Below are 10,691 nucleotides of genomic sequence, written 5' to 3' on the forward strand. Positions count from 1 at the left end.
GTGGGGGTGGGAGAAGAATTGGGATTGCTATTTATGTTGGAGGGCCAAGGAAAATGTCTTTGATAAATGACATTTGAGCAGACATCTGAGGAAGTACGGGGGTAAGCCATTCTGGAGGGGAATAGTGGGCCAGGCTCTTGTATCCATCTCTACTTTGTAAACGACAAATAGAAGAGGTGACACATTTGTGTGAACATGCTGCCACTTACAACTTGAAACACATTCTACCCACTCTTCCTGAAATACAGCTCTCCATGTATACTTAATCTTTTTCCTTTCTGAGTATCAGACTTGGGGTTTCAGACTTGACTCTTTCTACTTAGCTATATTAAATATTTATTGGTCAAATTGTCACAACCTGGCCTTGGAAGGCCCATTTAACAGGCTGCTTCGTCCTCTCAATACTGCCTCATTTTTTATTTATTTTAAATGTTTTTGTTCATTTTACAGAGGGTAAGGAAGAGGGATGGAAAGATAGAAACAAACACCTATGAGACAGTAACATTGATCAGCTGCCTGTAACCTGGGCATGTTCCCTGACCCAAATCAACTTCTTGGTTCATAGGTCCATGCTCAACCACGGAGCCACCCTGGCAGGGCTACTGCCTCATTTTTGAAAGCACCTTTGTTTTATGGCAACAAGACATTCCAGGCCCACAGTGATCCCTGCCCAAATCATGTGATTAGCTCCTGTCCAAGAATCCCTGTGTGTATCAGAGGCCCAGGCTGGCCCAGAATCCACAGAAGAACTGGTAGAAGCCGGATGACACTGCTGTTGAACTACAAGGAAACACAGGCCTGGGAAAGATTACTTTTTAAAAAATATTTTTTTATTGATTTCAGAGAGGAAGGAAGAGAGACAGAGAGAAACATCAATAATGAGAGAATCATTGATTTGCTGCTTCCTGCACACTCCCCACGGGGGATTCTAGCCCGTAACCTGGGCATGTGCCCTGACTGGGAATCAGACTGTGACCTCCTGGTTCATAGGTCAATGCTCAACCACGCCAATTGGGCAAGACAGATCTTTTTAAGGTCCTGAGTTCACACAGACATCTCCAGTTTGGCTGTTGTCACTAAATCCTTTTTCATTTCATTCTAATATATTTTTTCTATAACATACCTTCTTAAAAATTAATCCCACCCAGCACATAAATATGTCAATATAACTGATAAAAAATTAAACCCTTCTTCCAACTTGTACTTCAGTTATATTGACCTAAGATATGCCATTATATTGATTTTTAACTTTAAAAACAAAAAAAAACACTAAACCTATTTTCCATACCATGCAGTTTTTATTTTTATATCCTCCTGGTCACAGATCTGCCTTACTGTTTTTAATAGCTGTATCCTTGTTTGGATCCCAAGTACAGGTAGAACATGAACAATTTATTGCTCAACTTTTCATTCCTACCATTTTTCACACAGGTGCTTTTCAACTCACTTTTATGACATACTTTCTTTCCGCCAGTAAATGAAAAAGATCAACAGTTGCTATGATTGTGACTTCCGGCAGAGCTGTTGTGAGGAGTGAGTATAAAGCTTTGTTCACCAGCTATTCCAAAAATATATATGAACCCAGACCATCTTCTAACCTTTGGGAGAGTGGGGGTGGTAGAAGTCCATAAATGACCAATTTGAAAACATTGGATTTAATAGAAAATATAACATTGTAAACAGGCCTACTGAACTATCAACTTAAAACAGAATGACAGGACAATCACGTATAAAAAGACAAAATGCTGGTACCAAACAGCACTTAGAGGCTTGAGCTGGCTTTCAAAGATCATGAGAAACAGGCGGCAGCAGCTTGAAACAGGCACAAAGGTGGGGGGAGGAGGTGTAAGAGGGTAGAAGGAAGACAGCAATAGACTCATCTTGTGAGCAGGGGTAAAGGATAAAGGGACAAAGGGGTTCTATTTCCTGATGTTCTAGAAACATCAGAGCACACAACATGAACCCGAGAGATGAGAGGGGCAGTTAGGTGGGGAAAGGCAGCCTTAGAAGCATTTGTATATTGTCTTGGCACTCAGCTCCTAGGGAAGCAGGAGAGCATGTCACTCGTGTTGTGACTAAACTCACCATTGAGCTGCTTGTCCAGCCCCTAGCACCTTGGCTGAACACATTGAAACCGTGCCAGCGTCTGTTGCCCCAGGGGGCCTTCTACTATTAATGAGTATGTAAAAGGGGGTGCCACAGGGAGGCCTTGGAACAAAAACACAGGGCTCTGGTGGGAAAAGGGTTTCCGCCTTTCTCGCCTTCCTCAGGTGCTGGAGGGTCCCTGAGGGAGAGGAGTTTGACGTTGCTGAGCCTTTCAAGGCTCTGAGCTTATCAGCAAAGCCTTCTCTTTAGCCCTCTCTTCCTAAGTCCTCCCCCAAGGAGTCCTCAGGGTTCATGGGAAGGCCAACTGAGAGAGAGAGAGAGACAGAGACGAGAGAGAGAGAGAGAGAGAGAGAGAGAGAGAAGAGAGAGAGAGAGAGAAAGAAACTGAGGAAAGAAAGTAAGGGGCAGTTTTCTCTCCATGGCACTTGTTACTGACCAGAGGGACTGCCTCCTTATGCCGACTTTAGCCATTGAGTTTGTCCCTTCACCTGGAGCAGTGCTTCTCAAATAAGGGGCAGCCGGTCAAGGGGGCTCTGAAGCCTCTCCAAAGAGTGTTTGTCCAATACCACAAGCCTGTTTGCCCAGCTGAGAATCTGCACATGATGATAGATTCCTGACAGGAGTGTGTTGTACGTGTGAACAGTGTCAGGCAGAACACAAAGCCGAAACCCTAATCTGTGTAGAGCAGACATCAAAATATGGAGTGATTTTTTTTTCTGATTAATAAGTTATAGACAAGTCATTTCTGCTATAGCTAAACTCCATGAATAGGCTCCACACTGCAGAGCCAAGAACAGTTAAGTTCAACCATTTATCCAGAGTAATCATACTGGATGAAAAAAACACAATTCCTTCCCCAAGACAATTTCCAGAAAGACCTGCCTGTCCCGGTGAGGTGCCTGGCACTAGGATTAGCACAGGTTAATCACTGTATGGTTTCTTAGAAGACTGGCTTTTCTCTGTCTCTTTCTCTTTGATACTGTACAAGGGGTCCACCAACTTGTTATGAACAAGCATTAAACCTACAAAAAAACAATTAAAAAACAAAGTAGTTAATGGAGGTAGAGGCAGAGTTCCACAACTGTCAACAGTAATACAGGAGCTCTCAAATTTTGTCCTAGAACTGATACCAATTCATGCTTTCTGTGTGGCTCCAAATGATAAACACTAAGAATAGGAAAGAAATTGTTATTCCCAATAAATGCTGGAATCCACAGGACTTTTGTAAACCCAATCTCCAGGAGAGTTGGCCATTAAAAGAATCTTTTCAGCGAAGAACAAATTCAGTAAAGGATTTTCATACAAGTTTGCTTAAAGCAGTGTGTCCTTTTAAAGAACAAGAGCCTCAGGACAGTTCAGTGCCTTTTCTACAGGGAAGGCCTGTGTGAGAGCAGGGAAGACAGCCAGCCTGAGGCTCAGTAGTCCTGCAGAGGTCATCACATAGCCCTGCACTACTTTTCATTCTCCCCTCCTCCGAGCAAACCAGTCTCCAGAAATGGACCCTCACAGTTATGGATGGAAGAGAAATGACTGTATTCTGAAACAGCATTTGATTTTTATTAAAATCAGATTTGATTAAAATGTCCAGAGCATGAAAGCTAGGCATATCCTGAACTTGGCCACCTACTCCCAAGCCTACCCCTCCCTCACCTTTGAAATACTTCACGGTCTTCACTTTCAGCTCCAGGGTGGCATCCTCATCGCACACAAACACGGTGCGGGGATGCTGCTGGAAGGCGGACACGGTCCACATATGGTTCACTCCCTCCTCAATGGCTTTGTACAGAGCAAACGCCTTGTGAGCACCTGTGATGAGGATCATCACCTGGGGATCAGAGAACAAGCCCATGACAGAGGAGGAGCAGCAAAACCTGAAGTGTGGCCGCCCCAAACCGCTGTAAGGACGACTGTTCTATATACCATCGCAAGTCTTCAGCATGCAGCACACTGCTCCAGGCTCCCCCTACGTTATCACACAAGTTGCCTGAGTAGGGAGCATCATTACTCCTTGTCCTGTAAGGAAATGGGCTGGGGTTGGGGCCAGGGCTAAGTGACTTGCCCCAGGTCATTTCTGACCCTAAGTGCATGTTCTTGACCACCACTCCATAGTGTCTCCTGGCACCTTTGATGGTGGCTGCAAGTGCCCTGTGAACAGGTGTGCCCTACAAAGGCCCACATTTATCCCAACAGTTTTGATACTGGGTTCTAGGAGGTCCTAGGTTTTGTGAGTTTTCACAGTCATAAAAAGATGAGTCCCAATCTCTCAGGGGGCCTTGGAAACAATGCTGAGAGTCATCTGTATGGTGAGGTCACAGCTGCCATTTAATCTGGTCACTTTTAGTTCCGAATATTAGACCTACTAATGTGACCTGGGATAATGCATTTTGTTTAAATCAGTGGTTTTCAACCTTCCTAATGCTGCGACCCTTTAATACAGTTCCTCATGTTGTGGTGACCCCCAACCATAAAATTATTTTCGTTGCTACTTCATAACTGTAATTTTGCTACTGTTATGAATCGTCATGTAAATATCTGATAGGCAGGATGTATTTTCATTGTTACAAATTGAACATAATTAAAGCACAGTGACTAATCACAAAACGAATATGTAATTATATATGTGTTTTCTGAGGTCTTAGGCGACCCCTGTGAAAGGGTCGTTCGACCCCCAAAGGGGTCGCGACCCACAGGTTGAGAACCGCTGGTTTAAATGCAACAAAGGTACAGACTCCCTTCAACAGCTGAGACACCAAGAAAGCAAGTAGTGGACAGTGATCAGAAAGAACTCAGCTCTGTGGATTTCCTTTGTAATTCATGTGCACCATGGAATTGTGAACAGGATTTACTGTTCCTTTTTTCTTTTAAAATACATTTTTATTGATTTTAGAGAGGAAGGAAGAGAGAGAAATATGGATGTGAGAGAGAAACATTGATCAGCTGCTTCCCGGGGACTGAACCTGAGACCTGGGCATGTACCCTGACCAGAAATAGAACCAGCAACCTTTTGGTACAGAGGATAATGCTCAACCAACTGAGCCACACCAGCCAGGGCTACTATTCCTTAAAAGGTGAGAAAACAGAGGCATAGAGGAAATATGGCTCTTTGTTCAGGATTCTAGATCTAATTTTAGAAGAGAATTTCCTGATATCCAGCCCAGGCTCTTTCTCAGATTAGAGGTTTGCAAGCCACAAGGCCAAGTACGGCAGAGTGACCCTGGATACTGACTTGAAGCTACCCACAAGGATTTTGGCGCCATTGCACCTTTCACAAGAGTTCACTTTGGACTTAGATGTTTGTTTACAGACCTATGCAAAGAAGCTTAAAGTTAAAATGTCTGTGTCTGCTTCCCACTAAGTATAATCCAGGAAGAAAAAATGCTTCTAAAATTCTAATGAAAGACAGTAGGAAATTAGAGCCACAAAAAAAAAAATGTTACCCAACTTTCTAGGAAAAAAACTTACTAAATTCAGTTTAGGACACTTACGTTTCCACATTTATGAATCCCCAAACTCAGGGCTGTAACCACCAACATCCTGGACCTATAGGAGCTCCCTTCAAACAGTGACCCCCAACTGCAGGGAACCAGAGGGTCCATCTTGGTACCTGGGCAGGTGCAAATTCATACTCAGACAGCAGTACTGCTGGGCTCCTCTGCCTGTGAGCAGCTCGAAAGGGGTACATACACAGGCCAGGGAGCCTGCCGTCTCCTGGGCAGTCCTCACACGGGGAACAATGGTTCCCTCCAAAGAGGAAGGAGGAACACTGATAGGGTCAGTTGGGATTTTATCCTCATAATGTCTTCATTTTTAATACAAATGTATCTAGGTAGTACCTGCAGAGTTAAAGTTTTGAAACCAGACCAGTCCCATCCCCAGTGAAGGCCCGTGGACCCCTTGCACCCTTACCTCTCTGGCATCCATGACAGTGCCCACACCCACCGTCAGGGCCATGGTGGGCACCTTGGCGAGGTCTCCATCGAAGAACCTAGCATTGGCCAGGATGGTGTCCATGGCCAGCGTCTTCACACGGGTCCTGGATACCAGACTGGAGCCCGGCTCATTGAAGGCAATGTGTCCGTCGGGGCCGATGCCTGCCCAGGGGAGAGGGCAGCCTATCAGTGCCAGGGCCTCAGATTACAGGGGGGACGCTCTCTCCTCCCCAACCCGGGTTCCACAAAACTCGAAAACCATGTCCCTTTCCTCCTGGGCAGGTACCTAAGCACGTGATCCTTCCCTCTCCGTCTCCCACCCTTTTCTTTCTAGGGCGCACACCACCATTGTTAACTGCTTCCATCCTCAGGAAGCTAGGAAACGGGGACTCCAAATAGCTTCCTCCTCCCAGGTCACTGAAATGTAACCTCTCTTTCTCTCTCCTGCTAATAGTCAGGGGTCCTGCTACCAGGGGAGTCACAGTGAATAAAACACATACAGGGCCTGGACAGGGGCTGCCAACTTTATACAATCTCAGAATATGAGCGCTCCTGGCCTCTTCCTCCCCATCTTGAATAGAGTTAAATCCAGAGCAGTAAAAGGCAGTCCAACTTCACACCCTGTGGGTGACTCCGGAGCTGACAACACATGGAAATGTAAGAGGGCAGCCCAGGGTAAGAACAAAGGCACAAATCTGAGACGAGGACACTCTTGGTGCCTGCCTTGTCTCCACCACTCTGGCCAGCTAACCTTGGGCAAATCACAAAACTTCCCTGGAGTTCACTTGGCTGTCTACAGCGTGCAGGGGCTGAGTGAGGAACCTTCTGGGACTGCATGTGATTTTACCTGTTTAGGTAAGTCCCATGACTGAGCTATAAAACTTTGGGCAACAAAATCTCAGAGCCCAAATTCAAACCCTCATTCTACTGACAAGGCACTGACGTGCAGAAAGAGGAGACATCCACTGTCACAGCTGCTGAGCAGCCGAACCAGGGCAGGAGCTAGGGGTCCCACTCTGCCTTCCCTGCCTCCTCAGTCATGAGTGGCTCCTACAGTCACTAGCAGAGAAGCTGTTTGAGACCGCATGTGTCTGTGCTGCGTCTGGCCTAGCCACCTGCGCACTGTCAAGCTCACCTCCAACAAACAGCTCAATCCCGCCTGCAGCCTGGATCTTCTCCTCAAACGCGTCACACTCAGCCTGCAGGTCAGCTGCATTCCCATCCAGAATGTGGGTGTTTTCCGGGTGGATGTCAATGTGCTTGAAGAAGTTGTTCCACATAAAGGAGTGGTAACTCTCTGGGTGCTCTCGAGGAAGACCTGTGGGGCCACGGCCACACTCAGTCATGCCCAGGCGCAGCCAGAGCCTTCCTCTCGGGGAGGAGGCCAGGCTATCCCCAGGCCCCCAGAGATGCTCTCAGGGAACCCTGGGCACCAGCCCTCCAACCCTCCCCCCCTCGGGATAAGCTGAGCTGATGTCTCTGTCTCCCCATCACCTCCACCTACGACTACAGGATTGGACCAGAGTAGCTACACCCCAGAGGCCTGAGGAATCGCCTCATTTTGATCTCCTTTTCATGGGAGAGTAACCTTAGGCTGGAGGCCAGAGTTAATCTGGGCTTCTGGAGGTGGCTTAGGTACCTGGGGGTGAAGCTATGCCCATCTGGGAAAGGAAGCATGCACACCCCTTACCCTGTGCCTCCTAACCCCACCGCTCCCTTCGTTATACCCTGCTCAGCCTGAACCCCCGCTTGCATACCAGGTGGTTAGGGAGAATTATCTCGGGGCTTCCCAAAAGGTTCTTTTCAGGCAAGAAGAAAAAGCATGTTTCAAGTGAATATTTAATGCTTAATGCTAAACATCAAGAATGTTTACAGTGAGCCTTAAAAAGGAAGGAAATTCTGACACATGCTACAACATGGTGAACCTCAACAACATGATGTTAAATGAAATAAGCCAGTCACAAAAAGACAAAATACTGTATGATTCATTATGAGGTACCTAGAGCAGTCAAATTCATAGAGAGAGTAAAATGGTGATTGCCGGGGGCTACGGGAGTGGAAAATGGGGAGTTGGTGTTTAATGGGTATAGAGTTTCAGTTTTGCAAAATGAAAAGTTGTGGAGATTGGTCGCACAACAATATGACTGTGCTTAACACTACTGAACACATAAAAATGGCTAAGATGGTACATTTTATGTTTTGTGTATTTTGCTACAATTTAAAAACAATGTTTAAGGGGAAACCATTACAAAATTATAGGGGGGGATGGTCGGGCATGGAAGGAGGTGACAGAGACCAAGGAGCTGTAGCTTTTCAGTAGTGGAAAAGACACCAGTCTCATCTCCCCTCCCAGTGTACCTGGCAGCAAGGGGCGCTAGAGGATGAACACTGGAGAGAAAGTCCAGACAGACACGGGGACACCCCCAGCCATGATCCCATTTCCAGTCATTTGTTCTAAAAAGAAAGGGCATGGAGTTGGGGAGGAGGCACAGGAGAAAATACTAGAATATTTGCTAAGTGCTTGCTCTAAATAAGAGGCTTTCACGTCTGTGATATCATTTAATGCTTACACCCTATGAGGTCAGTTTCATTGGCCCCATTTTATAGCTGAGTAAACCAAGGCCTGGAAGAGATAGGTATCAGTAACTGAGCCTAGCAGCAAATGTCACTGGTTTCCTGACACTCCGAATTCCTCTCAGGCCTGCGAGGGGGAGGAGTTCAGACTCTCCTGGAATCAGATAAGGACTAAAAGGGCAAGACTCACCCACATACTCGTCCATGTTGAAGGTCTTCACATATTTGAAGGACAGGTCTCCATTCTTATAGTACTCAATTAGCTTCTTGTAGCAGCCAAGTGGGGTGCTCCCTACAAGAGAGGGCACAGCCATGAACACCCTTCAGCCCCCACCCCCACCCCTAGAAGCCCAGAGGGCACCCGGGAATGAGTCAGGGCTGCTTTGAACAAGTCAGATCTGAAGTCCTACCCAAATGTTGCATGTCATGCTTGTTTACTGCCCGGTTCCCCACTAGACTGTAAGCCCAGAGGGCAGAGCTGTGTCTGTTTTGTCCATTGCTAAATCCCCAGCGTGCAGCTCACTGATGACTGAAATGACTGTGATTAGTAGTTGAGTGAACATCAGACTTAATTACTAACATGACATTCTCTGAGCAACTACTCCATGTGAGGCACAGGGGCTGTTGATGGGGATGCAGAGACGCAGGGATATAGCAGCCACCCTGGAAGACTATCTCAGAGTGGGGACAAGAAGCAGTAATTCCAGCTGTGACGGGTAAGCACAGGCCAGCCTGAGGGTCCAGAGAAGACTTCCCTGAGGAGCAGCAAACTCCCAGGTTGAGTCTCATTGAAGAGTGAGTCATAAAACACATAAAAAAGGCAGGAGGACCGCTTCTGAAAGAAAGAATCAGGGTATCTGCTTGGAGGAGCTGGGATCAAAATATCTTCCTATAAAGGCAACAGTCTGATTTTTCCCAAAGGAATGGACTGGGTGGTGGGACTAGATGGTAGCACTCCAGATGCACAGAAAAATGCATTCATTACATAAAATGTCTGCCTTAAGGCACTGGGACTTAATCCTGGGAAGGAACCCATGGCTGACAGGGCTGACTTAGGATGCAGCCAAAAACCAAGTTCTTCCTGTTCCAGGAGTCTTCAGGAGCAGGCAGCAACCCAACCACCTACAAAGGAAGCTGGGTCCTCTGTTTTGTGTGTCCAGGAGGCAGGGGAGTTGTTCACTCAGCACCGGTACCGCAGAGTCCTCCTTCAAGTCCCCTGGCTCCCTAAAATCCCCTACTCTCCCCCCACTCCGCAACCACGGCCCGCTCTCCATCGCATAACGCACCGGTGGGGAGCCCCATGGTGAAGTACTTGTCTGGTCCGGGGTGAAACTGGATGATGCGGTTCCTGATGTACTTGGCGGCCCACTCACTGGCCTGAGAATAGTGGTCCAGGATGATGAGCTTCATCGTGTTCTGCTGGGGGCAGGTGAGAAACGGACTCACTAACAAGGGTCGGGGAGAAAGGGATGCAGGTGTTTGGCTTAGAGGAGCAGCCCCTCTCACGCAGCAACACCTCAACACCTGGTCCCGAGGCGGCTGAGCCGGGAAGAGGAAGCGCTAACTCTCAGTTCCCAGGAACTGACAGCTGGGCCCAGTGCCGCCATCACCCACCAGGAGGCGCCGCTGTGGCACAGACCTGGGTTCTAGTCTCAATTACTTCCTTCACCAGGACCTCGGTCTAAGGACCCAGAGTCTCTGAGCCTGTTTTCTCTTAAGTGAAAATGGGAACGTAAGTACCTACCCGACCAATTTCACGATGAGTACTAACGAAGGGAATGCGTGTAACCACAGTACTCAGTATGCTGGCTAGGACCTTGTAGCTCGACCCATGCCCCACCCCTACCCCCACCCCGCTGGCTCTTCTCTGGCCACAGGCTCCCCAGTAACTGCAGGGGCCAGCGGTTCATCGTGGGTCACCAGGGCAGGTGGGGCCGTGCGCTTTGCTGGGGAGACCGGTTCTCTCCCACCCGCCGGCCTTGCCTGTGGCTCTTCAGTTTCCGCCCAAGCGCACAGGGGAAAGGTAACCCGTTCTAGGAGGGCACTCGCTCCCCCGCACTGCGCTCAGAGTGGGAGGCCCGA

At 47.7% G+C, this 10,691-nt stretch overlaps 2 protein-coding genes across 3 annotated transcripts in view; one reads left to right on the forward strand and one right to left on the reverse strand.

Annotated features, from left to right (window-relative positions):
- The window catches only part of RNF14 (ring finger protein 14), a 27,871-nt gene extending 24,050 nt beyond the window's left edge, over positions 1-3,821 (forward strand). For both annotated transcript variants that reach the window (XR_001516081.1, XR_001516082.1), the window contains 2 exons: positions 1,475-1,533; positions 3,788-3,821. The gene's annotated coding sequence lies outside the window, so the exon portion shown is untranslated. The remainder of the gene's footprint in view (positions 1-1,474; positions 1,534-3,787) is intronic.
- Positions 1,279-10,025, reverse strand: GNPDA1 (glucosamine-6-phosphate deaminase 1). Its single transcript, XM_006776982.2, has 6 exons — positions 9,896-10,025; positions 8,800-8,901; positions 7,171-7,353; positions 6,013-6,197; positions 3,757-3,931; positions 1,279-3,128 (listed from the first exon to the last, which is right to left on the reverse strand). Exons 1-6 carry the CDS (start codon positions 10,017-10,019, stop codon positions 3,028-3,030), a joined length of 870 nt encoding a protein of 289 aa, XP_006777045.1. The 5' UTR covers positions 10,020-10,025; the 3' UTR covers positions 1,279-3,027.
- Positions 10,026-10,691: the final 666 nt, after the last annotated feature.

This window comes from Myotis davidii, unplaced genomic scaffold, assembly GCF_000327345.1.
Source record: "Myotis davidii unplaced genomic scaffold, ASM32734v1 scaffold89, whole genome shotgun sequence".
Taxonomy (NCBI): Eukaryota; Metazoa; Chordata; class Mammalia; order Chiroptera; family Vespertilionidae; genus Myotis; species Myotis davidii.